Source organism: Salmo trutta, chromosome 36 (genome assembly GCF_901001165.1).
Source record: "Salmo trutta chromosome 36, fSalTru1.1, whole genome shotgun sequence".
In the NCBI taxonomy this organism is placed as follows: Eukaryota; Metazoa; Chordata; class Actinopteri; order Salmoniformes; family Salmonidae; genus Salmo; species Salmo trutta.
The window spans coordinates 7,354,546-7,374,346 of NC_042992.1; the positions used below are offsets into that span (position 1 = coordinate 7,354,546).

General features: G+C 43.7%; 1 protein-coding gene across 1 annotated transcript; it reads left to right on the forward strand.

Moving 5' to 3' along the window:
• The first annotated feature begins 9,674 nt into the window (after window positions 1-9,674).
• On the forward strand, window positions 9,675-12,800 carry LOC115175311 (tumor necrosis factor-like). Its single transcript, XM_029734485.1, has 4 exons — window positions 9,675-10,062; window positions 10,432-10,459; window positions 10,780-10,839; window positions 11,315-12,800. The coding sequence occupies exons 1-4, from the start codon at window positions 9,895-9,897 to the stop codon at window positions 11,785-11,787; spliced, it is 729 nt and encodes a 242-aa protein (XP_029590345.1). The 5' UTR covers window positions 9,675-9,894; the 3' UTR covers window positions 11,788-12,800.
• Window positions 12,801-19,801: the final 7,001 nt, after the last annotated feature.

A 19,801-nucleotide genomic window follows, 5' to 3' on the forward strand; every position in this document is an offset into this window, starting at 1 on the left:
AACATTTCATTATTTATTTTTACACATTTTCTCATTGTTTCTGTGATTTAAAAAAATACAATTTAACATTTAAATTAAATTCTTTAATAGTCCTGTTTAAGTAGAATTTTTGTATTTTGGTACAAATTGATAAGCATTAAAAACTGGGGCCTCCCGATAGGCGCAGCGGTCTAAGACACTGCATCGCAGTGCCGTCCACGACCGGGAGATCCATGATGTGACGCACAATTGGCCCAGTGTTGTCCAGGTTAGGGAAGGATTTGGCCGACCGGGATGTCCTTGTCCGGCTGGTTTCCGGGTTAAGCGTGCATTGTGTCAAGAAGCAGTGCGGCTTGGCAGGGTTGTGTTTCGGAGGACGCACGGCTTTCGACCTTCGCCTCTCCTGAGGCCGTACGAGAGTTTCAGCGATGGGACAAGACAATTGGATATGACGAAAAGGGGGTACAAAATAAAGTTATTTAAAATAATTAGGTTTGGCTACAATTTGTATGTACGCCCTCAGACGAACCATCAAACAGGCAAAGTGTCAATACAGGATTAAGATTGAATCCTACTACACCGGCTCTGACGCTCGCCGGACGTGGCAGGGCTTGAAAACTATTACGGACTACAAAGGGAAACCCAGCCGTGAGCTGCCCAGTGACGCGAGCCTACCAGACGAGCTAAATGCCTTTTATGCTCGCTTTGAGGCAAGCAACACTGAAGCATGCATGAGAGCACCAGCTGTGCCGGACAACTGTGTGATAACGCTCTCGGTAGCCGATGTGAGCAAGACCTTTAAACAGGTCAACATTCACAAAGCCGCAGGACCAGACAGATTACCAGGACGTGTTCTCAAAGCATGCGTGGACCAACTGGCAAGCGTCTTCACTGACATTTTCAACCTCTCCCTGTCTGAGTCTGTAATACCTACATGTTTCAAGCAGACCACCATAGTCCCTGTGCCCAAGGAAGCGAAGGTAACCTGCCTAAGTGATTACCGCCCCGTAGCACTCACATCGGTAGCCATGAAGTGCCTTGAAAGGCTGGCCATTACTCACATCAACAGCATCATCTCGGATACCCTAGACCCACTCCAATTCGCCCCAACATATCAACAGATGACGAAATCTCAATCTCACTCTACACTGCCCTTTCCAACCTGGACAAAAGGAACACCTATGTGAGAATGCTATTCATTGACTACAGCTTAGCGTTCAACACCATAGTGCCCACAAAGCTCATCACTAAGCTAAGGACCCTGGGACTAAACACATCCTTCTGCAACTGGATCCTGGACTTCCTGACGGGCCGCCCCCAGGTATTCAGGGTAGGTAACAACACGTTTGCCACGCTGATCCTCAACACTGGGGCCCCTCAGGGGTGCGTTCTTAGTCCTGTCCTGTACTCCCTGTTCACCCACGACTGTGTGGCCAAACACGACTCCAACACCATTAAGTTTGCTGACGACACAACAGTGGTAGGCCTGATCACCAACAACAATGAGACAGCCTATAGGGAGGAGGTCAGAGACCTGGCTGTGTGGTGCCAGGACAACAACCTCTCCCTCAATGAGAGCAAGACAAAGGAGCTGATTGTGGACTACAGGAAAAGGAGGGCCGAACAGGTCCCCATTAACATCGATAGGGCTGTAGTGGAGCGGGTCGAGAGTTTCAAGTCCCTTGGTGTCCACATCACCAATGAACTATCATGGTCCAAACACACCAAGACAGTCGTGAAAAGGGCATGACAGATAGACTGTTCTCCCTGCTACCGCACAGCAAGCGGTACTGGAGCGCCAATTTCAGGACCAAAAGGCTCCTTAACAGCTTCTATCCCCAAGCCATAAGACTGCTGACCAGTTAATCAAATGGCAACCCGGACTATTTACATTGACACCCCCCCATTTGTTTTTACACTGCTGCTACTCGCTGTTTATTATCTATGCGTAGTAACTTCCCCCCTACCTACATGTACAAATTACCTCAACTAACCTGTACCCCCCCACACTGACTTGGTACCGGTACCCCATGAATATATCCTCCACACTGACTTGGTACCGGTACCCCATGTATATATCCTCCACATTGACTCGGTACCTGTACCCTCTGTATATAGTCTCCACACTGACTCGGTACCGGTACCCACTGTATATAGTCTCCACACTGACTCGGTACCGGTACCCACTGTATATAGTCTCCACACTGACTCGGTACCGGTCCCCCCTGTATATAGTCTCCACACTGACTCGGTACCGCCTGTATATAGCCTCCACACTGACTCGGTACCGGTCCCCCCTGTCTATAGTCTCCACACTGACTCGGTACCGCCTGTATATAGCCTCCACACTGACTCGGTACCGGTCCCCCCTGTATATAGTCTCCACACTGACTCGGTACCGCCTGTATATAGCCTCCACACTGACTCGGTACCGGTCCACCCTGTATATAGTCTCCACACTGACTCGGTACCGGTACCCCCTGTATATAGTCTCCACACTGACTCGGTACTGGTACCCCTGTATATAGTCTCCACACTGACTCGGTACTGGTACCCCCTGTATATAGCCTCCACATTGACTCTGTACCGGTACCCCCTGTATATAGTCTTCACACTGACTCGGTACCAGTACCCCCTGTATATAGTCTCCACACTGACTCGGTACCGGTACCCCTGTATATAGTCTCCACATTGACTCTGTACCGGTAGCCCCTGTATATAGTCTCCACACTGACTCGGTACCGGTACCCCCTGTGTATAGTCTCCACACTGAGTCGGTACCGGTACCCCCTGTATATAGCCTCCACACTGACTCGGTACCAGTCCCCCCTGTATATAGTCTCCACACTGACTCGGTACCGCCTGTATATAGCCTCCACACTGACTCTGTACCGGTACCCCCTGTATATAGTCTCCACACTGACTCTGTACCGGTACCTCCTGTATATAGCCTCCACACTGACTCTGTACCGGTACCCCCTGTATATAGCCTCCACACTGAGTCGGTACCCCCTGTATATAGCCTCCACACTGACTCGGTACCGGTACCCCCTGTATATAGCCTCCACACTGACTCGGTACCGGTACCCCCTGTATATAGCCTCCACACTGACTCGGTACCGGTACCCCCTGTATATAGCCTCCACACTGACTTTGTACCGGTACCCCCTGTATATAGCCTCCACACTGACTCGGTACCGGTCCCCCCTTTATATAGCCTCCACACTGACTCGGTACCGGTCCCCCCTGTATATAGCCTCCACACTGACTCGGTACCGGTACCCCCCTGTATATAGCCTCCACACTGACTCGGTACCGGTACCCCCTGTATATAGCCTCCACACTGACTCGGTACCGGTACCCCCTGTATATAGCCTCCACACTGACTCGGTACCGGTACCCCCTGTATATAGTCTCCAAACTGACTCGGTACCGGTACCCCCTGTATATAGCCTCCACACTGACTCTGTACCGGTCCCCCCTGTATATAGCCTCCACACTGACTCGGTACCGGTCCCCCCTGTATATAGCCTCCACACTGACTCGGTACCGGTCCCCCCTGTATATAGCCTCCACACTGACTCGGTACCGGTACCCCCCCTGTATATAGCCTCCACATTGACTCGGTACCGGTACCCCCTGTATATAGTCTCCACACTGACTCGGTACCGGTACCCCCTGTATATAGCCTCCACACTGACTCTGTACCGGTACCCCCTGTATATAGCCTCCACATTGACTCGGTACCGGTACCCCCTGTATATAGCCTCCACACTGACTCGGTACCGGTCCCCCCTGTATATAGCCTCGTTATTGTTATTATCCCGTTATTGTATTGCTTTTAAATGTTTATTTGGTAAATATTTTCTTAACTCTATTTCTTGAACTGCATTGTTGGTTAAGGGAAGTAAGCACTTCCCTTTTAAAGTCTACACCTGTTGTATTTGGTGTATGTGACAAATAAAGTTTTTGATTTGACAATTATATACATGATTTCAAGACCAGCTTTTAAATAGAGATTGAATAAAGGCCACTAAAAAAACTCTCATGGTTCAAGTTGAACTAAAGCTAGTAGGTAAAAAGATGGGTCTTCCCCTTGTTCTTATGTGAAGGTGACTCTCTCCTATGGCCTTTAATGTTGTCAAATTAGTCACCTAGAAATGCCCCACCTTCATCCCTGTTTACCTTTCTGGTGAAGCCCACCTCCTCAGTGGGTAAACTCCTCTGCAGTGTTCCAGCCCAGTGGTGGCCTTGATGTGGTCGATCTGTAGCAAAACCATACGGTAGAATCGTGCATTACTAGATTGACGAGGAAAATGTTTTATTTAATCCATTTTAGATTAAATATTTTTTAAAAAGGGAAGGGGTCTGAATATTTTCAGAATTCACTGTAAATTCTCACATGCAAATTTCCTCATTTTCCAAATATGTGCTAAAAGATATGTGTCATGGCTGCTGTTTGTAATGGTGAATCAGTCACTTCCTTCTGTCTCTTTAAACTAGGCCAAGCACACGGGGGAGGGAGTCCTCGTCAAATTTTAAGTCACCATCTCCCCTCCTCCATAAGTATTTAATGCAAATGTATATACGGCATGAGAGAGGACTTATTTTACTTACTTTCTTATTTATGTAATAACAATTTGTTTTATTATCTATATCTTTGTATAGGGGAACTATAATTAATAAAAGGTAATAATAAAACATTTAACTTTACTATGATATAACGTTCTATACAATTGCTGACCATAAAGTGTGGTGTTTTGTGTCCATATTAGGACTGCCACAGTTTCATCCTGTTCTGTTTTGCCTCATCCATCTCGCTGATGTTTAATAACTGCAGTCACTCAGTGTAGTATTCAGAGATTATACTACAACAGTGTATGTAGTATTCAGAGATTATACTACAACAGTGTATGTAGTATTCAGAGATTATACTACAACAGTGTATGTAGTATTCAGAGATTATACTACAACAGTGTATGTAGTATTCAGAGATTATACTACAACAGTGTATGTAGTATTCAGAGATTATACTACAACAGTGTATGTAGTATTCAGAGATTGTACTACAACAGTGTATGTAGTATTCAGAGATTATACTACAACAGTGTATGTAGTATTCAGAGATTATACTACAACAGTGTATGTAGTATTCAGAGATTATACTACAACAGTGTATGTAGTATTCAGAGATTGTACTTCAACAGTGTATGTAGTATTCAGAGATTATACTACAACAGTGTATGTAGTATTCAGAGATTATACTACAACAGTGTATGTAGTATTCAGAGATTATACTACAACAGTGTATGTAGTATTCAGAGATTGTACTACAACAGTGTATGTAGTATTCAGAGATTGTACTACAACAGTGTATGTAGTATTCAGAGATTATACTATAACAGTGTATGTAGTATTCAGAGATTGTACTACAACAGTGTATGTAGTATTCAGAGATTGTACTATCACAGTGTATGTAGTATTCAGAGATTATACTATAACAGTGTATGTAGTGTTCAGGGATTATACTATAAGTGTATGTAGCCTTGCTACTTTTATAGTCTCGCTACTGTATATAGCCTCTCTACTGTATATAGCCTGTCTTTTTACTGTTCTTTACCTACCTATTGTTCACCTTTTTTGCGCTATTGGTTAGAGCCCGTAAGTAAGTAAGCATTTCACTGTAAGGTATTCGGCGCACGTGACAAATACACTTCAAATCAAAGTTTATGTAGTATACAGAGATTATACTATAACAACGTCAACAAAACCCAAACGTCCATAATCAGAAGTCTCAGCGGTAAAGATGATAAATAGTGACCTTGTATTATATCAATGGAAGAATATATTTGTAACTTTGTGATACAGTTACTCAGATGGCTGTCAGTTTGTGTGAACATTAGCAATTTATTTTTCTTATTCACAATAATATCCCTATGCGAGTCAGTGTCTGACTAGCCTCAGAAGCCCAGGCTTCTCACACAAAGATGGGATTTGGAAAGGAAGTGTCATCGACATAAAAAATACAGACGCATGTAGAATATATAAATAAAGAGCTATATTTAGTGCTTCTGTTTTTTTGTGTGAGGATGTTTGAATGGATGAGTACTAATAATGAGTTAGCAACATTATGCCACACACAGGATGGAAACAGAAACAATAAACATCCCATATAATCTCAGAACTACAATCTAACAAATCAAATACTAATTTACATTAGTCATTCTTTCAACAGATTGCAATGTATACTGTTTGTCTGTATGAGCAAAATCTTAGATACCAAACAAGGTAAATCTACACTATATCACACATCGTATGGTATCCTTTTTTTTTAATGTTCAATAAAAACATATTTAAAAACAATTAAATCACACACACACACACACAAAAAAACATTTTGTAAACAGCCGCTCAACAGCCCTGGAGAACGTGTGCTATAGATGTCACTATATAGGCATTGAAGCTCACTGTTAAATTCAAATCTCCCTGTCATCATGTCTAGGCCAATATGACACCAATTTCAATGAAAAATGTGAAAATCAACTTGATCGGAGGTACACAACACACTCCCCGCCTCTCGTCATGAGCCGTCCGTTTCAGAGATCCACATACCAGATTTCTTTTTTAACAGGATCATTAGCAGTTGAGTTTTAAGAGTATTTCTTGCGGCTACCTAGCTCAAATTCTAGACGTCGGATTAAAGCTTTGCTTATTACAACACTTCCTGTCTGTGTTTTACCTGCCGTCTTATTCTGAGACACTGAAATGTAAATGTTTTTTTTCAGGAATCACTTTTTCCGTACACTTACCTCTGGAAGAGGAGTGTTTTACATGTTGGTTAATGTAATCCACTTTCATTATGAATATGATGGGGGTTATTATATAAAAATGAAACATCCCACTGTCATAACACCTGCTCCTATCCTTGCCAACATTATTATCAGTTGATGAGAAAAGGATTAAAAAAAAAAACACCTTCCCCCATCTTTCTTTCTTTCACATCCTTCTCTCCCTCCGTACCTTTGCTTATCTGTGGGTGAATGGGCTCTGTCACTCACACAGTACAGCACTGAGTATTGTCGAGACGTTGGCCCCTTACACACTCAAGTTGTACAACTGATGTATAATGCATTTGGCACAACAGTTATTATACAACGGAGAGTTTCTATGCAAAAAAAAAAAATTATGACTACGTTAAGCTTTGTGGAGACACTGTACAACACACAGGTTGGGGGGGGGGGGGAAATAGTGCAGACAAACTGTATTATTCCACAGAAATATCTGTGGAATATCACGACCATTGTTTCAAATGTGTTGTAGGCCTACATTAGTTGTAGTACGGGATCAGTGAGAGGCCAAATCTAGTGCAGATGCACGGTGCAATTTAATTTCCAGTTCAGTGGAAAGCCCAAACATAAAACATGAAAGACCAAAGAGAGAGAGAAAGACAACTTCACATACAGTGCATTCAGAGAGTATTCAGACCCCATTACTTTTTCCACATTTTGATACATTACAGCCTTATTCTAAAATGTATTCAATCAAAAAAAATCCTAATTAATCTACACACAATACCCCATAATGACAAAGCAAAAACAGGTTTTTAGAAATGTATTACAAATTTAAAAAATGAAATACTATATAAGTATTCAGACCATTTGCTATGAAACAGGAAATTGAGCTCAGGTGCATCCTGTTTCCATTGATCATCCTAGAGATGCATCTACAACTTGATTGGAGTCCACCTGTTGTAAATTGAATTGGACATGATTTGGAAAGGCACACACCTGTCTATATAAAGGTCCCACAGTTGACAGTGCATTTCAAAGCAAAAACCAAGCCATGAGGTCAACGGAATTGTCGGTAGAGCTCAGAGACAGAATTGTGTTGCGGCACAGATCTGGGGAAAATGTACCCCAAAACATTGCTGCAGCATTGAAGGTCCCCAAAAACACAGTGGCCTCCATCATTCTTAAATGGAAGAAGTTTGGAACCATCAAGACTCTTCCTAGAGCTGGCTGCCCAGCCAAACTGAGTAATCAAGGGAGAAGGGCCTTGGTCAAGGAGAATGGTCAGTCTGACAGAGCTCCAGAGTTCCTCTGTGGAGATGGGAGAACCTTCCAGAAGGACAACCATCTTTGCAGCACTCCACCAATCAGGCCTTTATGGTAGAGTGGCCAGACGGAAGCCACTCCTCAGTAAAAGGCACATGGCAGCCCGCTTGGAGTTTGCCAAAAGGCACCTAAAGGACTCTCAGACCATGAGAAACAATATTCTCTGGTCTTGTGAAACCAAGATTGAATTCTTTGGCCTGAATGGCAAGCGTCACGTCTGGAGGAAACCTGGCACCATCCCTACTGTGACGCATTGTGGAGGCAGCACCATGCCTTGGAAGTTTTTCAGCAGATCCTTGATGGAAACCTGCTCCAGAGCCCTCAGGGCCTCAGACTGGGGCGAAGGTTCACCTTCCAACAGGACAACAACCCTAGGCACACAGCCAAGACAATGCAGGAGTGGCTTCGGGACAAGTCTCTGAGCCAGAACTTGAACCCGATCGAACATCTCTGGAGAGACCTGAAAATGGCTGTGCAGTGACGCTCCCCATCCAACCTGACAGAGCTTGAGAGGATCTACAGAGAAGATTGGGAGAAACTCCCCAAATACAGGCGTGCCAAGCTTGTAGAGTCATGCCCAAGAAGATTCAAGGCGGTAATCACTGCCCAAAGGTGCTTCTACAAAATACTGTGTAAAGGGTCTGAATACTTATGTAAATGTGTTATTTCAGTTTTTTTTTATTTTTAATACATTTGCAAAAATGTCTAAACCTGTTTTTGCTTCATCATTATGGGATAGTGTGTGTCGATTGAGGGGGGAAAAAACTATTTAATCCATTTTGGAATTAGGCTGTAACTTAACAAAATGTGGAAAAAGTCAAGAGGTCTGAGTACTTTCCCAAATGCAACATTAACATAATGAAAATGATACCATTGCAGCCATGACACATCTTTCTTTACCAATATGGCAAAGGAGGATGTTTGCTTGTGAGAATGTATAGTCCAAATGTAACATTAACATACAAGTGTACTTCAGCATAGCAGTGATAATGTGCTTTACGTACACAAACACATTTACTTTCATCCTTTATATAAAAAAACATCATACTAAAACTTGCTACAACTTTTAACTGAACTAAAATGATACCCCAACGTTGTCTGTTGCTCAATAGACTGCTCTGTCCTTAAAACCAGCCACCAGTGTTGATACTAATGGACATACAAAAGTAGAAGGAAGAAAATGTAAATGCCAAGAAAGAGCGACAAGAAAATCCCATAAAGTAAAACCCAATATGGAACAGAGTTAAAAAAAAATAAAGTTTGAGATAATACGCTTTGGTGTTACTTGAGGTGTGTGAAAGAGAGAGAGTTCGTGGAAGATAGCTGTGTGTGCATGCAGTGTTTTTTTTTTTTTAGTTTATTAGGATCCCCAGTCGCTCTTGCATGCAACAGCTACTCTTCCTGCGTGTGGGTGTGAAACTTTTTTTTGTTTCAAGTGTGAAAAACGCCACAGGTTCCCTCAGCCATTACACCAGTCCCCATGTCTCCTCCCCCCCAACTCTCTGTTCCTCTGCTTGCCTCCACTCTGACTGACATCACTGGAGTTTCCCAGAAGCTACATGTGTATATAACAGCAGCGCTCAGAGTATCAGTCAATCAAACACACCAACAGCAGGAGCATCACTACCTTCAAAAACAACCTCTAATAAGACTACTGGAGTTTAGCGTCACATTTTTACAAACTTCATAGACCCGCAAAAAAGAGCTTAACTGGCACGTGAACTCTCTTCGAATACTGCCTTGGTTTAAGTAGGTAAAGGAAGTTTCTACTCCAGGATCCACCGACAGTTCTACTAAAACGATGGAAGGTGATTGCAGCAGAGTGACGGTAGACTTGGAGAATGGCCCTGTGTACCCTTCACCGATCGTGACCCTGGTACGGGAGAAGCCCACACGACAGTGGAGGCTGTGTGGTGCCCTGCTGGCAATGGCACTGTGTGTCTCAGCTGCACTTTTCATTACCTGGCAGGTAAGAATATACATCCTATTATTTCTTATCTTTTATTATTATTTATTATTTATTATTATTAGCGGCACAATGTCTTGTTAAATCGATCTGAACTCCTTTGACGTGTTAATATCAAGAGTATTTCATCAGCAATTTGAGAAATAAAAATGTACTTTCATTTACATGTATTTACCTTGCAAGTATTTATATACTATACAGCTATATCACTATATATCTATGCATAAAGTTGTATTTATTTGTATCCTCTGTAAATCTCTATATGTCTCTGCTTTAGCTCAGTATATTTCATATCTCCTGTTTAGCATCAATATGAAACCGATCGCAGGACTAACTCTTTCCTTATCTCTATTTCTCATTTCCTCTACTCAGAAACAAGATCACACCGAGAAACCTGATGGTGAGTTCATATCCCTTCTTTCTGTCACGTTCTACTGTTGGTGCTATATATATATATATATATATGCTGCTACTCCCTTGACAAAGTGTGCATTCTAAATAGCATCCTATTCCTATTTTAGTGCACTACTTATGACCAGAGCCCTAACCCCCCCCCCCATCGGCCCTGGTCAAAAGTAGTGCACTATATAGGGAATAGGGTGCAATTTAAGATACATTCTTGCAAGCTCTTAAAACCTCTCACATGTAGTTAGCTTGAGAAGATTCCCGGCTTGTGAAGATGTTACTGTTTCTAAATCTCCATCTCCTTCCTTCCCTCAGAACTTCAGCATATGTTGAGACAACTCTCTGAAAACAGAAAGGCTGCCATTCATTTAGAAGGTAAGAGCACACTATCCAGTAATGCATTCGATGCCTGTCTGCACCCCAAATGATACCCTATTCCCTATTATAGTGCAGTAGTTTTGACCAGGGCTCATACGTAAGGGGATCGATCGAGTGCCATTTGAGACGTAATGCGTTCAGCACAAAAGCGTTAGTCATTTCAACAGCGCTATAGAACTGGAATGAATTTCTCCGCATGATGAATAGTGATGAATTTACACTATGTAAATGTAGTATATTCAAATCAATTCACACTTGACCCTTGACTTTAAAATGGGATAAGAAGCAGTGAATGAATCAAGCCTGTTTGACATACGATATAAGTCAAGACATAACCTTCATCTCCTTTTGAAACTGCTCATTTACAACTTGCCTCAATAGAGATGGTGAGTCGAAGTGCTCCACGAGTCAATATCTAGTCAATTATATTCATGTCCAACCTCTCTCTCTCTCTCCTCCCTTCCCCTTTTAGGTGAATACAACCCCAGTGGAGCGTACAAGTCCTCAGTGGAGTGGACAGACGACGAGGGCCAGGGATTCTCACAGGGGGGTCTTAAACTCAACAACAACGAGATTGTGATCCCCCAGACGGGTCTATACTTCATCTACAGCCAGGCTTCTTTCCACGTCAGCTGCAAGGCCAACCCCAAACATCCTAACGAGGACATGGTTCACCTGAGTAACACGGTCAAGCGCTGGTCCCCAAGCTACGGCACCGAAGACAACAAGGTTTACCAGACGCTGCTCAACTCTGTACGCACCGTGTGTAAGAAGTCTTCCAACGGCGAGGCTGCGAGTGAAGGGAAGTGGTATAATGCAGTGTATGTGGGAGCAGTGTTCAGCCTGGAGAGGGGAGACAGGCTCCGGACAGTCACAGAGAACAGGCTTCTGCCCCATCTGGAGAGTGGCGCTGGGAAGAACTTCTTTGGCGTGTTCGCCTTGTAAGACAAACAAAATGGCTGACGACAGAGAGGAAGGCTGTGTCCCAAATGCCAACCTATTCCCTATACTTTTGACAAGAGCTCTATGAGTGAATAATATACAGGGAATAGGTCACCATTTGGGATGCAGTCCACAGCGTGAGGGAAAGATTGAACTGTTGGAGGGGGGAAAAGGTAGCTAATTACATGAAGAAGAAGATACGGGAAGGTTACCCGATAGGAGTCAGGGCGTTTCATCTACTGTAGTTGGCTGAGGTTAAGGCATTGTTGTTTTATGTTAAAGCCAATGCTTTTCTACTCTTCTGTCAAAGATGAGAAATCATAGCCTGGGTACCAGTCTGTTTGTGCCATCATGCCACTTCTTACCACCCATTGACATGCCAAACATTGGCTTGCACGACAGCACGGAGTAGTCAAGAGCACAAACAGATCTGGGACCAGGCTAGAGGAATTATACCAACCTATGTAAACTGTAGCAGTTTATATATACTTGGGGTTCATTGTATAACAGATGTGTTTCTGTGGTGTTACCATGGCAGCATATTTCTATAATGTTAAAGTACTATGTACTGAACTAGTGTTACTCTCAGGACCTGCTGCTGAACTACCATCCACAGCATGCAAAACAACCGTTTTATGTCCTTTTATCTGAAGGAATTCTGACGACGATTCAATGTATTTTTAGCATTTTGATATACGCTGCTACATCTTATTGAGAAGTTAAAATAGTTTGTAATTGATTCTGAATGAATCATGTCTTTCTCTTTTTATTAATATAGCTATTATTATTTATCGTTTATTTATTCATTATAGTTGTATTGTTGTCTATATATATTGTTATTTAAATGGAATTTGACAATATTTATTTAATTTATTTATTTAATTTATTTGAAGTGTCTAATACCTAATTGTTATGTTATTTAATTGCATTTTATAGAGTAATTTTATTGTATTTATTTATTTAACTTGTGCTGTTGAGTCAATACCTCAATAAAATTATAAAGAAAAAAGGACAAACCATTTATTGTATGTGAATCAATTATGATCATTCATGAACAGTTTATGCAACATTGACTTTACATCACTTAATAATAGTCACTATTTTGATATTCTACAGCCACGCTTTTTTTCCAGAAAAAAAAACGTTTTGGATCATTTACAAAAGGAATTTCATAACTGGTCAGATTACCAGACTCTGAGGGTCTTTAAGTGATGCTGAACTGGTCCTTGCACTGGGAAAAACCTTGTAAATCATGATCAAGTCATAGTAGCAATTTCTATCAGCACGACATCCTAAAAATAGTTCTCTATGCTTTCATGGAATGATTAGCGCTTCTGTTGATCTTATCTCATTTGTATTAGCATACATTTGCAATGGCACCTCAACTAAAATTAACTCACTGGCTGTTTCCATTGCAGTCACTTCCTCAACAGCAAATGTGGTTAGTGACAAGGGTAACTCCCTCTCCAAATGGAGGCATGACTGATATGCGTAGGAGTTAGCAACGACGACATCACAAGCAGAGTGGGGCTACTGGGCTTCTTTTGCTGGTAATTATCGCATGCTTTTCCTCCTGCTCCGACCCATGTCCTTCTGCTCCGACCCATCTCCTCCTAATCCGACCCATCTCCTCCTAATCCGACCCATCTCCTGCTAATCCGACCCATCTCCTCCTAATCCGACCCATCTCCTCCTGCTCCGACCCATCTCCTCCTAATCCGACCCATCTCCTCCTAATCCGACCCATCTCCTCCTGCTCCGACCCATCTCCTCCTAATCCGACCCATCTCCTGCTAATCCGACCCATCTCCTCCTGCTCAGAGCCATCTCTTCCTGCTCCGACCCATCTCCTCCTAATCCGACCCATCTGCTCCTAATCCGACCCATCTCCTCCTAATCCGACCCATCTCCTGCTAATCCGACCCATCTCCTCCTGCTCCGACCCATCTCCTCCTAATCCGACCCATCTCCTCCTAATCCGACCCATCTCCTCCTAATCCGACCCATCTCCTCCTAATCCGACCCATCTCCTCCTGCTCCGACCCATCTCCTCCTAATCCGACCCATCTCCTCCTAATCCGACCCATCTCCTCCTGCTCCGACCCATCTTCTCCTGCTCCGACCCATCTCCTCCTGCTCCGACCCATCTCCTCCTAATCCGACCCATCTCCTCCTGCTCAGACCCCTCTCCTGCTAATCCGACCCATCTCCTCCTAATCCGACCCATCTCCTCCTAATCCGACCCATCTCCTCCTGCTCCGACCCATCTCCTCCTAATCCGACCCATCTCCTCCTAATCCGACCCATCCCCTCCTGCTCCGACCCATCTCCTCCTAATCCGACCCATCTCCTCCTGCTCCTACACATCACACACACCATAACAATTTTTCATACCTGTTTCCATGTATACATTACCATTAGTATTTTACCATACGTATATATACTGTATATATTCCTGCTACAGCCACTTTTCACCCGTTTCCTTGTATATCCGCCTATCACGCCTACACTGAAACACACACACATGCTACTGCCATACTGTTTACTATTATAAGTTGTATTAATTATTCTGCTACCAGTCACTTTCTCCTAATCCCTGCCTACATTTACATATCTACCTCAATTACTCCAGTATCCCTACACATGTAGTACTGGCACCCTGTATATAGCTTCCTCTCTGTGGCACTGAACATTCAACTTGTATATAGCTTATTTTCTTATTTCTTGTGTTTAAAAAAACAACAATATTAGTTATACTATTTTGATATTGATTACTGCACTGTTGGGTAGGTCTTACAATGTCTGCCCCGTAAGCATTTCACTGTACTTGTGCAAGTGACTCAAAATACAAAAGGCACTCGCACATCTGAGCAATCTAAAGCTCAGACGAAGGCCGTGAGGCCGATACGTAAAGCTTATTAAAGATCAGCGATACTATCAAGAGCAGTGTGCGGTTTTCTTTTACCTTCAACTTGTGCATGTGACAAAACAAACAACAAACTACTTTTTAAAAAGAGCCCTATGGGTTTCCTTATGAATCCTGGTCAAAAGTAGTGCACTATTTACGGAAAAGGGTGCCATTTGGGACGCAGCGTATGAATGGAGGCAGAGGCCCTAGGGAATCAAGGCAGAGGCCCTGGGGAATACAGGCAGAGGCCCTGGGGAATACAGGCAGAGGCCCTGGGGAATACAGGCAGAGGCCCTGGGGAATACAGGCAGAGGCCCTGGGGAATCCAGGCAGAGGCCCTGGGGAATACAGGCAGAGGCCCTGGGGAATACAGGCAGAGGCCCTGGGGAATACAGGCAGAGGCCCTGGGGAATCCAGGCAGAGGCCCTGGGGAATACAGGCAGAGGCCCTAGGGAATCAAGGCAGAGGCCCTGGGGAATACAGGCAGAGGCCCTGGGGAATACAGGCAGAGGCCCTGGGGAATACAGGCAGAGGCCCTGGGGAATACAGGCAGAGGCCCTGGGGAATCAAGGCAGAGGCCCTGGGGAATACAGGCAGAGGCCCTGGGGAATCCAGGCAGAGGCCCTGGGGAATACAGGCAGAGGCCCTGGGGAATACAGGCAGAGGCCCTGGGGAATCCAGGCAGAGGCCCTGGGGAATACAGGCAGAGGCCCTGGGGAATCCAGGCAGAGGCCCTGGGGAATCCAGGCAGAGGCCCTGGGGAATCCAGGCAGAGGCCCTGGGGAACCTGCGGAGTCAAGGCAGAGGCCCTGGGGAATCAAGGTAGAGGCCCTGGGGAACCTGGGGAATCAAGGCAGAGGCCCTGGGGAACCTGGGGAATCAAGGCAGAGGCCCTGGGGAATCCAGGCAGAGGCCCTGGGGAATCAAGGCAGAGGCCCTGGGGAACCTGGGGAATCAAGGCAGAGGCCCTGGGGAACCTGGGGAATCAAGGCAGAGGCCCTGGGGAATCAAGGCAGAGGCCCTGGGGAATCAAGGCAGAGGCCCTGGGGAATCAAGGCAGAGGCCCTGGGGAATCAAGGCAGAGGCCCTGGGGAATCAAGGCAGAGGCCCTGACTCAGGGACAATCTTCATAAGAAAGAAGGAAGGAGTGAAAGAAGTAGAACAGGTAAGAAGACAAGACTGTCAAGACGTCATCTAGAGGTTATATTGTTGATGTGTGTGTGTGTGTGAGTGTAGCATACGTCCTATGTGATCCATGTTCTTTCCTTTGATAGATCTGTAGTCATTGATGCTCTGTATATTCCTCAAAGTGATAAATCTGGATTTATCTATCTGCAGACAATGAACTATTAGGACTTAATAAATACCTACTCCGTTATTGGACTGTTACTCCGACCAAAAAGACATGTCCATCATCAAATACACCACATACACTTATACAACACAATGTGAATATATTATGCAAATAAAAACATACTTTATTTTTCATATAATCACTCCTTTTGCATTTCACATCTCAAATGTTAACCAGCAGTGTGTATATATATATATATATATATATATATATATATATTGAATTAAAATACCATATGTATACTACGTATGTATGAGCAAGATAATACATTTTTAATAATAATCATTTACACAATGTCAATATTGTGCACATCCTCGTTTCGTATAAACATCACACAGAGATAGCTATACATTTACATACAGAATACTGACAACCATATGTACAGATGGGCACCATAATGGATTGTAAACAAAGGATCTGACATGAGGACAAGGGTTGTACGATGGTCTCGTTATAACGCGTGCATTACAGCTTCATAAGTGCTACTCAGAGATTCATAAGTGCTTACAACAAGACAACTCATATCACAGTCATTTAACAAGATGGATACCGCACCGCACTAGGGTCTAGATAATGAACATGAGGCTAGAGTTCAAAGGTCAAGCAAGGCCAAGTCTAACATTCCAGAGTCTTAAGAAAGGTCAAAAGGTCATACAACCACTAACCCAGTTGCCATAAGACTTCATGAATATGGAAGAGGTTCTTATGATGGTGTATTGTACTCTAATATTATATAGGTAGTAAAAGTCAAAAAAAAAAAAAACATCTGGGTAAAAATATAAGCTTTATAAATGAGCAGAGGTGCTGTTACTAGAACTGAGCAGGTGCTGCATTGTACTGGTCCAGAGAGGGAGATGCTCTGTATGCTGTATGCCTGTTTAAATCAACATTGTTTTTCCTCAACATCACAAAGCTGACAATCTAGTCCATCCTAGGGACCCTGGTCAGAAGTAGTGCACTACTACCCTATAGACCCTGGTCAGAAGTAGTGCACTACTACCCTATAGACCCTGGTCAAAAGTAGTGCACCACTACTCTATAGACCCTGGTCAAAAGTAGTGCTCTTAGTGCACAGGGTGCCATTTCAAACACAACCAACATCATCTCACCCACCCACGCAGTCACCCAGCCACCCACTTCAGTCACCCACCCACTCAGTCACCCACCCACTCAGTCACCCACCCACTCAGTCACCCAGCCACTCAGTCACCCACCCACTCAGTCACCCAGCCACCTACTCAGTCACCCACTCAGTCACCCAGCCACCTACTCAGTCACCCACTCAGTCACCCACCCACTCAGTCACCCAGCCAGCCACCCACTCAGTCACCCACTCAGTCACCCAGCCACCCACTCAGCCAGCCACCCACCCAGTCACCCACCCACCCACTCAGTCACCCAGCCACCCACTCAGCCAGTCACCCACCCACTCAGCCAGTCACCCACCCACCCACCCAGTCACCCACCCACTCAGCTCTCTCGCTGTTGAACCTGTCTGGTTTCACAGAACCTTGAAACAGCACATGAATGGAGCTTACGGCAAATAGCAAATGAGCCTGGGATCGAGATTACAACACTGGTTGACCCACACTGAGAAGGCAAATATAGTCATTTGAAACAGGCACTGAGAAAGGTACCTGAAAACACATACAGGGTATGGTCTCACTTTGTGCTAGTGGCATCACGGGCTAAAATATTTAGGGGAAGTGTTACTTTCTGTCTGTCTCTAAAAACTACAGCGCTAAAAAGTCCTTCCTCGTTGACATTGTTTTACAAGACAAACATGAAACCATATAGCAGAACCAGCAAAAACAAGAAAACAAAACAGAGAACTGCTGATGAGAGGGTTTGGCCAATGATGTTGTTTGAGGAGTTTAGTACATGCCAGGAGCTACGTTTTACCTAATACTGGATTTATGGTGAACAAAAATTAATAGCTAGGAAGAATATCCTATGTGTTGTCAATGCGTTTAACAATTTGCTAAAGCAGAGTTCTGCTATGGCAGGTGTCATTGAGGAAGTATCTGGATCATCAGTGGTTAAATTTAAAAAGTGTCCCAAATGGCACCCTATTCCCTACATAGTGCACTACTTTTGACCAGAACCCTATGGGCCCTAGTGCACTAAATAGGGAATAGGGAGCCACTTGGGACATATTTAAAGTTTTTAGCCGGGGCTGAAAAAAATAAAAAATAAACTTGGATAAATGTATGTATACACTTGTACGGCTTGTGCAGCATAACATATGGGCTCCTGAGTGGTGCAGTGGTCTAAGGCTGCATCTCAGTGCAAGAGATGTCACTACAGACACCCTGGTTTGAATCCAGGCTGTAATCACAACCGGCTGTGATTGGGAGTCCCATATTGGCCCATAATCGTCCGGGTTTGGCCGGTGTAGGCCGTCATTGTAAATGAGAATTTGTTCTGACTAACCTAGTTAAGTAAAGGTAAAACAATATATATATATATGATTATTTTTGACACAATCGTAAAGTACTACCTCCTCCAAGCTCTAACAATTGGAGCCCAACAAATGTTCAGAAGGGCTAAAATAGAATAATTGAATTTGACTGTTGGTTGTATTATATAGCACATTAATCATACTTTGTTTTGACCTGTTATAGGGTTGCAAAACAATGGTAATTGGTAATTCCCCAAATTCCCAGGTTTTCCAGAATTCACAGCTGTAGGATTCTAAATTTCCAGTTTATTCCTTCCTGATTCCGGGAATTTTCCAACCAGGTTTTTTGAAAAACTTGGGAATTCAGGGAATGTTGGAACCTGTTTTCTTCAGTTACATTCCTATTTGGTTTGTCTTTTTGGACACCTCTGTCTGTCTCATCATCTGTGAAATCTCTTCCGGCAACAGCTGTGGCCTAGTATTACAACAACTGTTTCAGTGTTGCTCAGGCTCAGCTTTATGAATTACCCAGTCAGGCAGCACTTCATCTGTTGCAATCAGGACAATTTAAACACTTTCTAGTGAAGGACGAAAAGCCTGCAGCCCACAAACAGATGATTCTGCAGCTGGAATACATCCCAACTCTAAAGCAGTCTCTTGAATAAAGAAATAGGATCCTCTAAAAAAAAAAAAAATGTTTTTTAACATAGAGACATTTAAGTATACATTTTGCATGGGATGGAAAAATATATTGGAGATTACGTTGAAGTTGTATAGACAGCAGATCTGGTTAATGTTTATGACAAAGACAAACAGGTCAGTCTTGATGTCTCTATACAATCACGAGCTTGTCTTACAGATTCTCCTGTAATGTTCAAAGTGCTGCTGCAGCATCCACATGCAGTAAACACGTATTATTGGTACATAATAAATATGATGGATGTGTAGTCACAACATTAGCACCTCTCTTGTATCCCTCTCTAGACACTATACATATATACACACCAAATCCCTTGTGGCTAATTTATGCATCATGCTCTGAGGGCAGCAAACGCAGAACTGTTTACTTTATTGGAAATTATAGACCACATGAGTATGTTGTTCTTATTTCTCACAAATAAATATGGAATGATTGCATTTATTGGACACCAGGGGGAGGGAGAGACAGAAAGACAGAGCGAGAGAGAGAGAGAGAGAGAGAGTGAGAGAGCGAGAGAGAGAGTGAGAGAGCCAGAGAGCGAGAGTGAGAGACAGAGAGTGAGAGAGCGAGAGAGTGAGAGCCAGAGAGAAAGAGTGAGAGAGAGAGTGAGAGAGCCAGAGAGAGAGAGAGTGAGAGAGCGAGCGAGAGAGAGTG